Source organism: Pseudophryne corroboree, chromosome 1, assembly GCF_028390025.1.
Source record: "Pseudophryne corroboree isolate aPseCor3 chromosome 1, aPseCor3.hap2, whole genome shotgun sequence".
NCBI classification, from domain to species: Eukaryota; Metazoa; Chordata; class Amphibia; order Anura; family Myobatrachidae; genus Pseudophryne; species Pseudophryne corroboree.
This window is the reverse complement of record NC_086444.1, coordinates 140,098,428-140,116,619: the sequence shown is the minus strand read 5'-3', so window position 1 is coordinate 140,116,619 and position 18,192 is coordinate 140,098,428. Positions and strand designations below refer to the sequence as shown.

At 43.9% G+C, this 18,192-nt stretch overlaps 1 protein-coding gene across 9 annotated transcripts in view; it reads right to left on the bottom strand.

Moving 5' to 3' along the window:
• ERBIN (erbb2 interacting protein) overlaps window positions 1–18,192 on the bottom strand; it is a 369,988-nt gene that overhangs the window by 26,197 nt on the left and 325,599 nt on the right. For 7 of the 9 annotated variants that reach the window (XM_063963251.1, XM_063963271.1, XM_063963257.1 and 4 more), the window contains 4 exons: window positions 11,412–11,552; window positions 8,026–8,139; window positions 7,719–7,808; window positions 6,818–6,910 (listed from right to left, as the gene is read on the bottom strand). In XM_063963251.1, coding sequence (XP_063819321.1) covers window positions 6,818–6,910; window positions 7,719–7,808; window positions 8,026–8,139; window positions 11,412–11,552 — 438 coding nt within the window. The remainder of the gene's footprint in view (window positions 1–6,817; window positions 6,911–7,718; window positions 7,809–8,025; window positions 8,140–11,411; window positions 11,553–18,192) is intronic. The other 2 variants (XM_063963289.1, XM_063963293.1) reach the window with 2 other exon arrangements.

Here is an 18,192-nt window from a genome sequence, read left to right as displayed (position 1 = left end):
CCAGTACTACATGGGGGGACCTGGTCAGTGATCTCAAGAGAGCTGGGACCACAGTTACCATTAGTAACACACTACGTCGTCATGGATTGAAATCCTGCAGCGCCCGAAAGGTCCCCCCTGCTTAAGCCAGCACATGTCCAGGCCTGTCTAAAGTTTGCCAGTGACCATCTGGATGATCCAGAGGAGGATTGGGAGAATGTAATGTGGTCAGATGAGAGCAAAATCAAACTTTTTGGTATAAACTCCACTCGCCGTGTTTGGAGGGAGAAGAATGATGAATGGCATCCCAAGAACACAATACCCACTGTGAAGCATGGGGGTGGAAACATCATGCTTTGGGGATGCTTTTCTGCAAAGGGGACAGGATGACTGATCCGTATTAAGGAGAGGATGAATGGGGCCATGTATCGTGAGATTTTGGGCAAAAACCTCCTACCTCAGTAAGAGCATTGAAGATGGAACATGGCTGGATCTTCCAGCATGACAATGACCCCAAACACACCGCCCGGGCAATTAAGGAGTGGCTCCGTAAGAAGCATTTCAAGGTCCTGGAGTGGCCTAGCCAGTCTCCAGACCTCAACCCAATAGAAAATCTGTGTAGGGAGTTGAAAGTCCGTGTTGCCTGGCGACAGCCCCAAAACATGACAGATCTAGAGAAGATCTGCATGGAAGAGTGGGCTAAAATACCTGCTACAGTGAGTGAAAACATGGTCAAGAACTACAGGAAACGTTTGACCTCTGTAATTGCCAACCGAGATTATATTATAAAGTATTGAGTTAAACTTTTTGATTGTCCAAATATTTATTTTCCACAAGAATATACAAATAAATTGTTTAAAAATCATACAATGTGATTTACTAGTTTTTTTTTTCAGATTCTGTCTCTCACAGCTGAAGTGTACCTATGATGGAAAATAGGATTTTGGTACTTACCAGGTAAATCCTTTTCTTTGAATCCATAGGGGGCACTGGAGTACTCTTGGGATATGGACGGCTTAGCAGAAACAAAGGCACTGAATATTTAAATTTAGAACTCTCCACCCCTCCATATCCCCGAGTACCTCAGTGTTTTTTACTGAGCCGAACAGGAACTATAGAGAGGTTGACAATGGAGAATTCCTATAACCTAACGGACAACAACAAAGTTGACACATAACGTTACTGACAACGAAACAGTTGACACCATAACCGATAGAACCTTATAATTTGAACCAGTCGGTGAAAATGTGTTACCATAAGATCCCCTGAGCTTAATACAACCCAGGTAAAACTGCTCTGGGTGGGCGTCCAGTGCCCCCTATGGATTCAAAGAAAAGGATTTACCTGGTAAGTACCAAAATCCTATTTTCTTTTTCATCCACTAGGGGTCACTGGAGTACTCTTGGGACGTACCAAAGCTTCCCCCGTGGGCGGGAGAGCTGTTTGACACCTGTAACACTAGGCGGCCAAAGCTAGATGCCGCAAACGTATCAAACTTGTAAAAGCGCACAAACGTGTGCACTGAAGACCATGTAGCCGCACGGTCAAGCTGCGTCGTAGAAGCTCCACGACCAGCTGGCCATGACGTTCCCACAGAACCTGTGGGATGAGCTATTACTGATGTAGGCGACTGTAACCTAGCCTTAAGGTAAGCCTGACGTATAGTCAGTTTTATCCATCTGGATAAGGTCTGCTGAGAAGCTGACCCACCCCACTTGGCAGCATCATAGAGAACAAACAACGTATCCGCATTACGAACCGTAGACGTTCGGAACATATAAACGCGTAATGCGCGTACCACATTCAGAATTCTAGAATGTGCTGTCAACACAGGAACCACTATTGGTTGATTGATGTGAAAAAATGACACTAGCTTTGGTAAGAAATCGTGATTCGTCCGAAGTTCTGCTCTGTCATCAGGAAATACCAAATACGGTGGCTTGCATGACAAGGCACCCAAATTTGAAAAACGCCTTGCCGAAGCTAAGGCTAGAAGAAAAAAAAAAAAAAAAAAACGTTTTCCAAGTGAGAAACTTAATATCCACTTGCTGTAAGGGTTCAAAATATGAAGACTGTAAGAAATCTGAACCCAGATTCAAGTCCCATGGCGCTGTAGGTGGGATAAATGGAGGCTGTACTCTGACGACACCCTGCAGAAAGGTGTGTACCGACGGCAATAGAGCCAATCGTCTTTGAAAATAAATTGACAACACAGATACCTGCACCTTCAGTGTAGATAAACGCAGTCCTCCATCCAACCCCGTCTGTAAAAATAACAGAATACGGGTAACTTGAAAGATGATGTCGGAAACTTCCGAGCTTCACACCAACCTATATAGGCACGCCAAATTCTGTAATAATGAGCTGCCGTAACCGGCTTCCTAGCTCGTAACATGGTTGGTATAACCGATACTGTAATGCCCTCTCTTCTTAAGAGGGCGGTCTCAACAACCACCCTGTCAACCGCAGCCGCGCTAAATAGGGGTAAAAGAACGGCCCCTGTTGTAACGGGTTGGACGTAGTATGAGCGGCCAAGGATCGTCTGCGAGTAGTCCTCGGAGATTCGAGAACCAAACTCTCCGAGACCCATGAGATATCACTAGTATGACTGTGACGGACTCTCTTATGATCCGTTTTAGCAACGGAGAGAGCAGCGGAAAACGGTGGAAACAGATACACGAGGCTGTACGGCCACGCGATTGTGAGAGCATCCACCGCCACTGCCCTTGGGATCTGTCGTTCTGGACACATACTGGGCGTTTGTAATTGTGGCGAGATGGCATCATGTCCACCTGAGGGTAACCCCACCTGTGGACCAACATGTGAAACACCTCTGGATTTAATGCCCAGTCTCCTGGATGAAAATCCCGACGACTGAGATCATCTGTCTAGCAGATGTCCACTCCCGGAATGAACCCAGTCGACAATATCACCTTGTGGTATTCTGGGCAATTGAGGATTCGAGCTACTTCCCGCATTGCCATGCGGCTTCTCGTTCCTCCCTGGTTGTGGTGTATGCGACTGCCGTCGCGTTGTCTGACTGCACTTGGACAGTCTGAGAGCGAAGCATGTAGTGCAATGTAAATTGCACGGAGTTCCAGGACATTTATAGACAGCAATCTGTCGTGATCCGTTTAGAAACCCTGTCGCTGACCATTTTAAACTACAACTCCCCAACCTCTGAGACTCTCGCCCAGAGTAGAGACACCCTCGCTTCCCTGTGGGAAATCTGCCTATGTGAGGGCGACTACTGCTGTTGAAATGGACGCGAGTGAAAACCTCCGAACTGAAGCGATTCGAAAGCCCATCATTGTTCCTAATAGGCGAATACACAAATGTACCGATAGTGTGCGTGGCTTGAGCACTAATTGTACCAGATGGCGTATAATCTGTTCTTTCTGGTGTAGTAGGTAAATTCTTTGATTTACCGTATCTGGAATCATACCTAGGAATTGAAGTCGTTGAGACGGAATTAGATGCGATTGTTTTTGAACTTGACACTGCAACCGTGGTGTACGTTAGCAGCGCAAGTCGGAGGAGCATCTGTTGAGACGGAGCTCTTATGAGCAGATCGTCTAAGTATGAACGATTGTCACTGCCAGGGATCTGAGATGAGCTATCATCACAAACATCACTTTGGTGAATACCCGTGGCGCTGACAAGAGGCCAAACGGTAGAACCTGAAACGGTTAATGGCGTATTGCAAAACGCAAGAACCTGTGATGAGGTGACCAAACCGGAATGTGTAAGTACGCATCCTGGAGATCAAGCGCAATCATGCAATCTTGTGGCTCCAAATATGCAAATACTAACCGCAGAAAATCTATTTTCAATCTGTAGTAAGTGACTTGCTGATTGAGACTGCGACGGAGCCCTCCGGCTTCGGTACCACAAACAGACGGGAATAATAACCCTGACTTTGTTGGTGTACCAGGCCTGGAATTAAAAACTGCTGAAACCAGCAGAGACTGAATGGCAACCTGCCAAAACGCCTTATTTCGTCCGACAGAGGCAGTCCTGTCTTTTAACCCTAAATAGCGGATACATCCATGAGTGGATGGCTGGAAACCCGGCAAATGTAACGTGTAAAGGCGCTACCACAATTGGAAATTCGAGATGGGCTGAGAGCCCGTCAAGCCACTGGCTTGTTGTGACTTTAGCGCCCTGGCGTTACAAGGCGTGACTGTTTTTGTACCACAGCCTTGAAAAGACTGAAGTCTAAAGGCTTTAAACGCCGGACCAGAGTATTTCCGTCTTGATACCGGAGGAGGCAATGGCTAGACTTTTCCCTGAAATATGCATTTGTCAAATTTAGGACCAAACAACTTCTGGCCTTGTCGTGCTGAAACTAGCGACGATGAAAAACGAGAAGCGAGGTAACAGGCGGCAGCAGACGCTGTACAGAGATACTCAGCAGCTTCTTATTAACGATAAGTATAACGTGATCGTCATTGTTTCCATACACAGAGCGCCCTAGTGACCCAAATGTATCTTGGGTCTTTATAAGGTTTGACACAGACGAATTCACCAATGGCGGATTCTCCAATTTAGATGTCACTGTGTGGAAACGGGTAAATAGCCTTAAATCTTAGTAAGATATCCTAAATAAGAACCCATTGAAGATCTGTCGTTTAGTAAATACGACGGATTAGATGTTAGAGGCTCCTTAGTCTCTGTAAATTTCAGAGACTGACTCACTGGTCATTAGCAATGTATGGTTGTCAAAACCCGCACTATCTGACTGTCTAATGTGCCCTCCTCACTCGTATTTAGCGCTGTGAGGTTTGACATAGAATTGTCAGACTGCAACATAGAAGAAAATGTTTAAATTATAAGACCAGTTAAATTAACCCCCTGGTATCCAAAGTGAAGTTGGACCTTTGGAAAGGCTGAGACTCCTCCGTTCAAGCTGGCGGAGTAACTTCCGAGACTCCGATCTTACCACTCCTGTCGAGCGGAGTCAATTTGAATTGCCAATGCTTAACATAGGATCTGGGAATGAACCGGCTTCCGGAGTGGAAACCTACAAAACATACTGAACATGTGGTAGATTTATGTCCAGACATTGTTTAAAAGTATTTTTAGTCTGTGCTGGAGCCTTACTCCTTATGCAGACAGACAACACAATAGCCAAAGGACAGACACTTGCACGACTCAGTAAAATTATTACTTAAGGTGTGTAATATATATCTATCTATTTATGGCCGAAATGCAGTTCAGCCTATGTGAAACCTGAACCAAAATTCCCACTAACACCCCTGCGCCTCCGGTGGAGTAGAGATGTAGGGCAGGAATGTTCTGGAATTACAAACTGGAAGAAACAGGAAGCATGGTTAAAATGGCCCCCATGCCATGCTTACACTGATAATCACAGGACAGGTTACAATTGCTACAGTGTTAATATAGGCTCAATAGCCTATTATACAGTGATAATCACAGGCAGGCCACAATACATGCTCTAGTGTTAATATAGGCTCAATAGTCTATTACACAGGGAAAATCACAGGCAGTTTACAATACATGCCTCCAGTATTAATATAGGCTCAATAGCCTATTATACATTAACTCTGCCTGCTGTTTATATAGGTATGGCAGCCCTTTACATTCCCTTGTAGCCGCGCTGTAATCAGCCAGATTCCCCCCCCCCTTCCCCCTGTACTCCCTGTAGCGCTGTGTCTCAGCGGGGAGCGCCGGGAAGTCTTTGCAGGGAGGCGAGGGACACTTCTTGCCGAGCAGCGGAGGTCGGCTGGCCGGAGCGGCGCGTAGCGGCTTCCGGCGTCGCTAGCCGAGCTGCGGCGGTTCTCCCCCTCTCAGCGCTGGCACCAATACAGCACTGACGGAGCGTCTGGGGCGGCCGGACGGTGCTGGGGCGGCCGGACGGAGCGGCTGGGGCGGGCGGCTGTATGAGCGGCGGCATTACAACACTGACCCCACAAAGCGGGGCGGCAGCCTGCGCTGACCGCCCCGTTTCCCCAGCATACCTTGTTGTAGGGAGGCCTGCGACGGGCTTCTAACTGTAAGCTCCGAGCTCTTCCGGTCATGGCTGCGACGGGGCTTCTATTTGTAAGCTCCGTCCAGCTCTTCAGGTCATGGCTGCGACGGGGCTTCTATCTGTAAGCTCCGTCCAGCTGTTGCAGGAGACAGTGGGCTGCCTGTGGCTGTGAGGGTGCTCTTTGTGAGGACCGACACGCCATGTGCTGTCCGTGCAGCGGCACTATCCCGGACCCATGTTTTTCCAGAAACTGGGAAGGGATGTGCTAAGTGAAAAAAGTAAAATGTAAAAGTAAAAATGAAAAATTAATAAAATCTTCCACAAAGTGTGGGAACTCCACACAAGCCTTGTTAGTGCTGTGAGCACAGAAAAAACACTGAGGTACTACACTGAGGTACTCGGGGATATGGAGGGGTGGAGAGTTCTAAATTTAAATATTCAGTGCCTTTGTTTCTGCTAAGCCGTCCATATCCCAAGAGTACTCCAGTGACCCCTAGTGGATGAAAAAGAAATTACAGACCTCTATCATCTTTTTAAGTGGGTCAACTTGCACACTCGGTGACTGTCCAAATTCTTTTTTGCCCCACTGTATGCCAAGGGCAGAAGAGAAGACAGATGGGTAATAAGGACCCTGTGTAAACGTAACTTGAATGGTCAACAGCGGCTTTGGCTGAATGGAATAGAACAGATATCACTATAAATAATGGAAGGACAAAACCTTCAAGAACACAACAAAACATTTAAACAAACTTTACTGGCTGGGGACTGTCCCACAAAAGAAGCTGCTTAATGCAGATATGTCTTCAGTTAGCAGAATGAAGTGAGAAATATCAGAGAAATACTTACATCATCACCAGGTCTGAAGGGATTTCCTCTACCACCAACGCCTCCTGATATACTAAAGCCCAGCTCAGGATCCTTCACCAGTCTTACTCGGATCTAGCATTAGAAGAGAAATTGATTAATGGCCTTAACTAATGCGGGTTGTCCACTAAAGCAGCTGACCAATGCAGACTGTCCACTAGAGCAGCTGACCAATGCAGACTGTCCACTAGAGCAGCTGACCAATGCAGGCTGTCCACTAGAGCAGCTGACCAATGCAGGCTGTCCACTAGAGCAGCTGACCAATGCAGGCTGTCCACTAGAACAGCTGACCAATGCAGGCAGTCCACTAGAGCAGCTGACCACTGCAGGCTGTCCACTAGAGCAGCTGACCACTGCAGGCTGTCCACTAGAGCAGCTGACCACTGCAGGCTGTCCACTAGAGCAGCTGACCACTAGAGCAGCTGACCAATGCAGACTATCCACTAGTGCAGCTGACCAATGCAGACTGTCCACTAGTATAGCTTACCAATGTGGATTATCCAATAGTATAGCATAACAATGGAAATGCAGCTGACCAATGCAGATTTATCCACTAGCGCAGCTGACCAATGCAGACTGTCCTCTGGCATAGCTGACCTATTTGGATTATCCAAAGGCATAGCGGGCCAATGGAAATGCAGCTGACCTATGCAGACTATCCACTAGCGCAGCTGACCAATGCAGACTATCCACTATCGCAGTTGACCAATGCGGATTGTCCTCTAATGCAGCTTACCAATGCTTAACAAATTAAGATACATGTGCTCTGAGGCTGTGACAGGTCATTGGCTGGTGTGGGAACACAAGGAAGCATATTTATGAATACAGTTCTACTGCTAGCAGTATAGGAATGTGGTGTCATCTATAATGGAGACTGCCTTACCACAGCTGGCTGCGCAGGGTGTGGATGGTGCTGGCTGTAGCTGCCCTGTGACCTTGATGGTTGGCTCATTTGCCCATTGCTCATATGCATCTGTAAATTAAGTTTAGTTACATTAAAAGTGGTAAGAGCAGTTATTTATAGCTGTCCCCAACTTGCAGCTTTCATGTTGTTGTTCTAATATACAGTGTCAGTCTGCGTCATCACAGCCTGTGACTTGTAGTTCATCAGCTTAAGTTTCTATATCTAATCACGTTTGAAGGATACAAGGGACATAAGGAGAGAGAACATGGGAGAAATATATGCCTACCTTTTTCCCACTATCAGTAGCATTGTCTTTGTGGACAAGGGTGGAGTAGTTTTGCGGGCCGGGCCCGAACACATCATCCTGAGCAGGTTCACCAGTGCTGCCAGCCGTAGGATGCTGCCAACAAGTTGTAGAGCAAAGGTTATTTAAGCGATAAACCGGTGTACAGAGCCTTGCATGACCTATGTATATCTTGTTTAGTAGGTACAGATGTAGCCATGTACAGTTTTGCTTCGATGCGGCATGCTGCATCATAGCTCGCTGCACGGCACGCCAGGCTGCGACTATTCGCAGACAGAAATCACTTTATTAATTCCTATGGACTTGAGTATGCTAGTCACAGGCACACTAGTCGCGTACGCATCACGCAAAGATGAGCATGGCTACATCTGTATATCAGTGCTGTGCCATAGGCTGGTTAACAGCAGCAGCAGCAAGGTTCTGTGAACATTGGGAAATGATACATTGTTAGCTAGAACACACAAATTAATGATCCGGAGCTCAGTATAATTACTATAATCAATGTGTTAATAATAATCAGTGCAGCACTAGAGGAAAAGAAAGTCAGCATTGTAATGTTGGGATCAGCGAAGGGAATGAACCAGGCATGGACCAGTTCAGCACTCATTGTAACACCACCGCATACTGTATACTGTGGACAGATCATAGGAACAGGAGTAATGCGCACCATAACTAGAGTATAAGTGCACAGAGCTCGCACTCTCTGGTGACAATGAAGGCCCCGTGTATATATATATATATATATATATATATATTCCCGGACTGTCCAACAAGGAATCCATAGGCCTGAAGTGGGGAGAATTTAGTTTATGTTCCCATCCATAAGTATTCATACAGTAGAAATACTACAAGGTCGCTTTACTGTACGTTTTAATAATTCTGTGACTTCTAGAACTACTGGAAATGAGATCTGCAGGATTCCTGCATTGGTGGAATGAGCACATGAACATACTAATGTTACTCTGCTGATGCTGGAAGTGGTGATATTACAGCGATGTTACAGGGAAGCAGAGGTGAGGGAGGGTCAGGCTGTGCTTGTGACACCAGTGGGGAACTCTGGGCAACCAGTAACCAGATTCCAGTTCTACTGCGGTTAGCATAGCAGAACATCCAATAGTCCGCTTACTAAGGGGTCTATTTAATAAGCCTTGTGTGGAGATAGAGTGGACGCAGATAAAGTACCAGCCAATCAGCTCATAACGGTCATTTTTCAAACCCAGCCTGTGAAATGGCAGTTAGGAGCTGATTAGCTGGTACTTTATCTCCACGCAACGCTTAGTAAATAGACCCCTTAGTCACTAGGCAGCCGTGACATAATTTTCTCTTCCGTGCCTTAGTGATGTCACCAATTCCTTGTCATTAGACAGGAGTCATTATCATTGGTCCAGCCTGCTACATGGCTGCCTCCATAATGATTAGGCTGGTGTGTCCCAATCCCAGCCCACATGACCCTCTCACAGTCCAGACACTAGGGATATCCCTGCTTCATTCAGCACGGGTGGGTAAAGCAAGCAGACTGAGGTAATAAGTAAGCCACCTGAGCTCATAGATGTACAGTATATCCTTAGTACCTGTACTGTGAGTGGGCCATGAGGACTGGGTGTGGGAAACACTGAATGAGATAACGAGGCATGCTATTATGGGCTAACCAAGCAGTGGTAAAGATGGTCTCAAAGTCAGGATTGTGCAGGTACCAATAGGCAATTCTGTCTGTGAACTGACAGTGGCTTTTACCATTGATTCATACTCTGTGCATACTGCTCAAAAGACAATGTATTTGATTTGGTACAATTGGTTAGACTATTATTACACCTTTGCTTTGTGTGGCCATTTCAGTTTACTAATATTACAAATCATCACTGGGCTTTTGTTAAATCCAATTTGAATGTGTGTAATAATTATTATACTACACACATGCAGTTTATACTCTAGACCAGTGGCAGATCTAGGCTTACAGTACCTCTATAGAAGAGTCAACTGCGAAGCCAAGGTGATGTACACACCAGACTAGTGGTGAGCAGGAAGAGAACTAGCCAACAGCTAAGGTCCGTTACCGTTGAGCAGCAGTACATGCAAAAAGCCAGTGTCAATCAACAGTGAGCAGTTCTTGTACTTATTGTGAATGTATATTGTACCGGTGGGATGGATGACAGGCTAAGGCTTTGGAAAGCCTAGAGAGAGGTGATGAAGGGTCTAACCACTGGAGACTGCAGCGTAACCCAACATTGCATAAGCGCAGAAAGAAGGCGCTGCATGCACACATACTGTCAGAGCGTGTCAGAGAACAGAGGGTAGAAGCAGACAGCGTCTTAGATTCTGATCATGGAAACTGTTATTTGTAAGTAAATCAGTAAAACACTATACAACTCCTCTCCACTCCCCTACAAAAAACATTAAGGATAAAGTGTATATATTTTACATTTGCACAAAGCAAAGATTACAGGACATGTGTGAGCCTTTCACACGTGCACCAGCCATGGGTATGTAGCCTAAATGCATACTTTTAGTTAAGTTTTTTACATATGTAAATGTGTAGATTTAAAACAGTTTGGGAACTTTCTGATTCTGTATTGGCCGAATCCTGGTAAAAAACATAGGCTGTATATTGCATTGCCAGACGCACATTATTACAAAGTGTATAGTGTTTAAAAAATACAGAGATTAATGGTGCGCTGAATGTTTCTGCTCGTCCTTGAAATTGATTCAAAGTTCTTTTCATTGGTCCTTTTATGAAGGCAAAGTAAACGCTATACAAGTGTGTTCTTCAGTCATACATGGAGCTGATTTCAGCTTTAACTTTACGTTTAACACGGATGTGACTTCATTGCAGCAGTGATATATAATATCACCATATAGCTTCAAGAAAAAACACTACTGCCTAATTAGGACTAAACAGAAATAAAGCAATGCAATTTCATTCATCCTAGGACAACATGAGATGCTGGAAAGAGTATGGGCCTTATACTGTATTCCTGCTTCGAAGATTTGCTTTTGAAATTCAGCAAATCACATTGCCCATCTCTGCGGAAGATGCGTCTGTCCGGAACTGCTAACACTTTAGTTATTTAGGTGCCCAGGGTTTTGGTGGCATCCCAGCAAGTGAGGGAGCTCCTCAACATAACCCATATCTCTGCTGAATGCAAATGTAAGGTATCCATATAAAGTCAGCTTAAATTATTAGTAGGTTGGGCTGACTTTCACATAAGTCAGACTGCATTCAAATAAACAAAAAAAGTTTAATAGTATTAACTGAGGGCATCAAATACATACAATAATATTCCATAGTAATTGTAAACGCAAATGCATTTTCTCTATGTCCAAAATACTGGAATTGATAAAATCCTAATAGGGCTACTTTAAGTACTCACACGAAATATGTGAACACCAGAACCTCTTCTGTCAGCAAGACTCAAGGCAACACTGCCCTGACTGCCATGCAGTTCTCTAGAGCTGCCATACAGAGAGCTGCTAGCAGTGTAAGTGGAATTAAAGGACCGTGACAGCATGCTCTGAATAAAGAGGGACAGATGTAACAACACAGATTAGTAAAGCATGCATATACAACTCAATGGGTTATTCACACAATCACTCATCACATTTCATGCAAATACTGTACACAACACATAGAGCCGTGCAGCGTCGCAGGAGTTCCCTTAGCCCATAGTGTGAGCATGCAACTTTTATATCCCAGAATGACTGCAATATTTTGGGGTAACATCTGTGTGTGTGTGTAATCTGGATGATCCAGGGGATGGACAAACAATAAGGAATATATATATAAATATATATAAATATATATATATATATATATATATATATATATCTATATCTATATCTATATCAAGTCTATTAAGTACTAGTCTATTGCTGTGCTGTCATAATGCAGGGTATAGTACACTGTCATTGTAAATGCTGCAAGTCTATGAAGTACTAGTCTATTGCTGTGATGTCATAATGCGGCTTATAGAGTACATGGTCGTTGTGAATACTGCAAGTCTATTAAGTACTAGTTTATTGCTATGATGTCATAATGTGGAGTATAGTACACGGTCATTGAGAATGCTGCATGTATTTTACTCCATACTAGTCTATTGCTGTGATGTCATAATACAGGGTATAGTACATGGTCATTGTGAATACTGCAAGTCTAGTAGTCTATTGCTGTGATGTCATAATGTGTGGTACAGTACATGGTAATTGAGAATGCCGCATGTATTTTACTGCATACTAGTCTATTGCTATGATGTCATAATGCGGGTCACTGAGTACATTTATTGAGAATGCTGCAAGTCTATCAAGTAATATAGTCTACTGCTATGATGTCATAATGCAGGGTATAGTACACGGTCATTGAGAATGCTGCAAGTCTGTTAAGTACTAATCTACTGCAAGGATGTAATAATGTGGAGTATAGTACACGGTCATCGAAAATGCTGCAAATCTATTAAGTACTAGTCTATTGCTATGATGTCATAATGCAGGGTATAATACACGGTCATTGTGAATGCTGTATGTATGTTACTGCATACAGTACTAGCCTATATGTGTGATGTCATAATGTGGAGTATATATAGTACATGGTCATTGTGAATGCTGCATGTATTTTACTGCATACTAGTCTGTTGCTATGATGTCATAATGCGGGGTATAGTACATGGTCATTGTGAATGTTGCAAGTCTAATAAGAACTAGTCTATTGCTATGATGTCATAATACAGGGTATAGTAAACGGTCATTGTGAATGCTGCATGTATGTTACTGCATACAGTACTAGTCTATTGCTGTGATATCATAATGCGGGGTATAGTACACGGTCGTTGTGAATGCTGCAAGTCTACTAAGTACTAGTCTATTCCTGTGATGTCATAATGCGGCGGATACAGTAGAACACAGTCATTGGGGATGCTGCCTGCATTGCACACTAATCTATCGCTGTGATGTCCTAAGGAGGGCACAGTACACACAGTCACAGTCAGTGGACTCAACATGTATTTTTATTGCATACTAGTCTATAACCGTGATGTGATAGAACAGAGAATAGCACACACGGCCACTAGTTGCTGCAGTCACTGCACAATCAACTATTACTGTGATGTTATAATGTGGGACATAGTGCAGATAAAGAAATCTTTATTTGTTTGGTAAGGATTAGGGACTACAGAGTAAAGGTATCCTGAAGAAAACTCTTCAATTATACAGTATTGCAAATCTTTGTATTCTAGAAACATGACAAGCACAATATGGTATTTCATAAACACTGGCAAATGGTTTCCAAGATTCCAGACATTATGGTGTCTGCAATGTTTGATAGGCATGGCTGAAAGCTACCTCTTGAAAGCTATGCACTGAAAAAATAATGCACCAGCACCATTCATTTCACATGCAGCAAATTGATGTAAAGTGTGCCAGTACATTCAGCCATTGGCGTTCGTTTATGCCGTTAGGGGACTCGGACGCTCATTTAGTGCACTGTACATACTTTAAAGTCAATGAGCTACATTATTCCTTTCACACATTAGTTGCGTCTGCATACACAAGTGTTTTAACACGTTCGTTTGCGCATCTGAATAAACTATTTTTATTTTTTTTACTCTCTCCGTCTCACCATTGGTCACCATCTGTGTGTACACTATACAGTACAGGACTGTATATTAACATTACAGTCGTCACTGACCATTTGCAAGAGCTTGTACTGTAGATCAATCCGCCGCTATTCAAACTAAAGTACTGGATTAGTGGAGCATTAGCCACCCAGTGGTGGAGATGTGTAATGCATGCTCGTGCCTCAATGCGCCTGTCCGTGATTAAACTCAGCAACCTAAGCTATCGCTTAGGCGTGACTAAACCTCCGTCTAGGCGCAGAAAGTGTCAAGATAACGGAGGACCCATCTGTACTCCAGGACACTGACAAGTAGAGATGTGCCGTTCTATTCTTCAGAGATCCGGATCGACACAAATTTTGTGGATTTGAACCGATCCAGAACCCGGCCCTAATCTCCCGAGGAGTTGTTCGGAATTTGGATTTTAAATCCGAAGTTTGGGTTATGGATAATTACATGATTTAAGCTGTTTTTAATTAATGATTATCGATATTGTAATCAATTTTTTTCTGGACCAAAAACCATATTTGAACCAAAACACTTGAGGTTGGTTTTGCCAAAACATAATGGTGAATTAGAACCAAAACACAGGGGTCCGTGCAAATTTCTATTGACAAGTAACCAATCAAATACCACTAAAGGAACATATAATTAATAGCAGCAGCAATCAGGTCTGAGATGCGCCGGCGCCGCAGTACGCCGGGGCATAGCAGACAGCCGACGGCTGTCTTAGTCCTGCGATCGCCTCTGCCTGATTGAAAGGCAGAGGTGGTCGCTGGGCAGGCCGGCGGCGTTTGGCCGCTGTTTAGGGGGAGCAGTCCGGGCAACGCAGGCATGCCCGGACCGTTGGGGGGGCACGCTTATAAAAATTGTGCAGGTAGGACACTTGCTGTAACCCATATTAAGTAGTATGATTTTCAGTTCCATTAGTCTTACTATTGTAAAATCTGATAACTGATTGATGGTTGTGGGTTAAATTACATTGATAAAACCTGCACCCCATAATTTAATAGGCCTTATAGGGGGAGATTCAATTAACGGCAAGGTTCCATCAGAATCTCGGACACTAACTCAGCGGGAAATTAGGGCAGGAAGTCACTTTACTTATGCTTGCATCCCATACAGATGAAAGCAAAAAACAAATAAGCTTTTCACGGTTCTAAGTGAGCACTGTTCAGAGGGAACCGTGCAGCTCATTCAAGTTGCTTCTCAACATCAACTCCTGGCAGTTACTGCATACATTTGTTTATTATACTTAGAACTACCTAGTAACTTTGCTCACACAAAACTGCAGTGGACATTTGAAAACAGCCACTGGGTGGCATCAGGGAGTGATATTAATGCAAAGGTTCTTCCTGCAGCTGGAAATAAAGAGATTTACAATTTCATGCTTCAGTGAAACACATTTGATTAGATAAAAACTATTCTTGCTGCTTTCCGCCATCCACACACAGGTTACACATTAACAAAAATGTACCTTGCTATATAACTGCAGAATACATGATCATCTTTTAGCCAATTGGTGTGTGTCTATGCTGATCCAATGCTACAGACAGTGCGGCAGATGTATTAACCTGGATAAGGAATAAGGAAGTGATAAACCAGTGATATGTGCAAGGTGATAAAGGCAGCAGCCAATCAGCTCCAATATATAAATTAACAGTTAAAAGCTGATTGGCTGCTGCCTTTATCACCTTGCACATATCACTGGTTTATCACTTCCTTATGCCTTCTCCAGGTTCATACATCTGCCCCAGTGTTTGTGAGAGGCCAGGATGGAGTGGGAAGTTGTACAGCAGATATCCCTGTCTTCTACTGAACTACAAGACTCAGCATGTCTTACTAGCTATAACTTGCTTCCTCTGAAGAATGTAACTCACTCACAATGACTAAGAGACTTCTACATGCTACATTAATAGACTATAATGGTGCCCACACACGGTGCTATCTGTGCTAGGTGCGATTTGAGCTATACTATTTGTGCTATGCGATTTGTACTTTAGTGGTATGCGATTTGAACTACACCCGAATTTGACTACACTACAATATGTAATGTATGTAATGTAGTTCAGGAATAACTGCCTGCACATACTATTTTGCCTTGCGATATGGACTACACGGGAGCGCGCATCACATGGGAAACTAAACACGGTGAGATGTGATGCTATTTGAACTAAAAAGATCAAATAGCATGCGATAATCGCACTGTGTGGGGGCACCATAAGGTTACCTTGGATACATGAAATGCACATGTAACTTTATTCCGTTAACGACATTTCAAAATCCTTCAGGAGGAATGCAGACAAAGAAAACTGTATCTATTCTTCAAGTTCTCACAGTTTTGTATAATTACACATAAACCACCGAGTGGTTAGATTGCCTCCAGCAACAAACAGTATTTGGGCTGAGCCTTACACATGAAAAACAACATGGATTGAGAAAGATCTGACAGTTAATAGTACAATACAAAGCCAAGATACTGTACTTGATAACATTTTCGGCAACACTGAAAAGAACAACATTTGATCCTTTTATTTGGTCACAATGAGGTTGAATGTGCAAAGCACTCAAAATATCTCCTATTAGGTCATCTATAAGTATTCCTCAGCACAAAAGCCGTACCTGCCCATGAACAACCTAATGAGAACAGTTTTGCTTCTATGACAAATTGCCATGACATAAAAGTGGCCAAAACAAACATTATACAAATAAGTTTTAGTGCAGGAAACCATGCACTAAAGGGTAAACAAGAAGTGTGTTGTTCCCTGTATGTCATACTTGCCTACCTGACCCTCTCCATGAGGGAGAAAATGCTCTGTTCCTGGACTTTCCTGGTAATGTATGATTTCCATCACCTGTGGTGAGCTAGATAATTGATAAGAAAGGCGTTTTACCACAGGTGATGGCAATCATACATTACCAGGAAAGTCCAGGAACAGAGCATTTTCTCCCTCATGGAGAGGGTCAGGTAGGCAAGTGTGATGTATGTGTAGTGCGTGATTAAAAGACAAATGGAAAGCTATGGCACACACATGAGATATAGGGGTATATGCAATTGCGGTCGAATTCCCGAAATTGTCGAAAAACTGGACTTTTTCGCCTAAAAAAAAAAAATCGACAATGCAATTCAGTACTTTCCGTCAAAAAAACGGACTTTCAAAATTCGACTTTTTGAAATTCGACATTTGTCAAATTCGACTTTTCTGCAATGGTACAAATGCGGCAATTCGACAAAAGTATATTCAATTGAAGTTTGGAAATTCGACAACAGTGCTTTTAGACAGTAAATTCGTCATTTTCAATCCGCCACACTTTGGTGGGTGAATCTAATAAAAAAAATTTAAAACATGTTTTTTTTGGTGTTTTTTTTATTGGTAAAAGCATATCTATTTATATTAGAAGGGATTAGGTACTTGGTTTGTGTTTTTGGGAGGCACAAGTATTATTTATATATTTTTTAAAATATATATATATTATTTTTAGATGGAATGGTAAACTCCCGGAAAAAAATGGCGTGGGGTCCCCCCTCCAAAGCATAACCAGCCTCGGGCTCTTCGAGCCGGTCCCGGTTCTAAAAATCCGGGGGAAAAATGGACAGGGGATCCCCCGTATTTTTAAAACCAGCACCGGGCTCTGCGCCTGGTGCTGGTGCAAAAAATACGGGGGACAAAAAGAGTAGGGGTCCCCCGTATTTTTTACACCAGCATCGGGCTCCACTAGCTGGACAGATAATGCCACAGCCGGGGGTCACTTTTATACAGCGCCCTGCGGCCGTGGCATTAAATATCCAACTAGTCACCCCTGGCCGGGATACCCTGGGGGAGTGGGGACCCTTTCAATCAAGGGGTCCCCCCCCCAAGCTACCCAAGGGCCAGGGGTGAAGCCCGAGGCTGTCCCCCCCATCCAAGGGCTGCGGATGGAGGGCTGATAGCCTTGAGAAAAATAAGATTTTACTTACCGATAAATCTATTTCTCGTAGTCCGTAGTGGATGCTGGGGACTCCGTCAGGACCATGGGGATTAGCGGCTCCGCAGGAGACAGGGCACAAAAATAAAGCTTTAGGATCAGGTGGTGTGCACTGGCTCCTCCCCCTATGACCCTCCTCCAAGCCTCAGTTAGGATACTGTGCCCGGACGAGCGTACACAATAAGGAAGGATTTTGAATCCCGGGTAAGACTCATACCAGCCACACCAATCACACCGTACAACTTGTGATCTGAACCCAGTTAACAGTATGACAACGTAGGAGCCTCTGAACAGACGGCTCACAACAAGAACAACCCGATTTTTTTGTAACAATAACTATGTACAAGTATTGCAGACAATCCGCACTTGGGATGGGCGCCCAGCATCCACTACGGACTACGAGAAATAGATTTATCGGTAAGTAAAATCTTATTTTCTCTAACGTCCTAGTGGATGCTGGGGACTCCGTCAGGACCATGGGGATTATACCAAAGCTCCCAAACGGGCGGGAGAGTGCGGATGACTCTGCAGCACCGAATGAGAGAACTCCAGGTCCTCTTTAGCCAGGGTATCAAATTTGTAG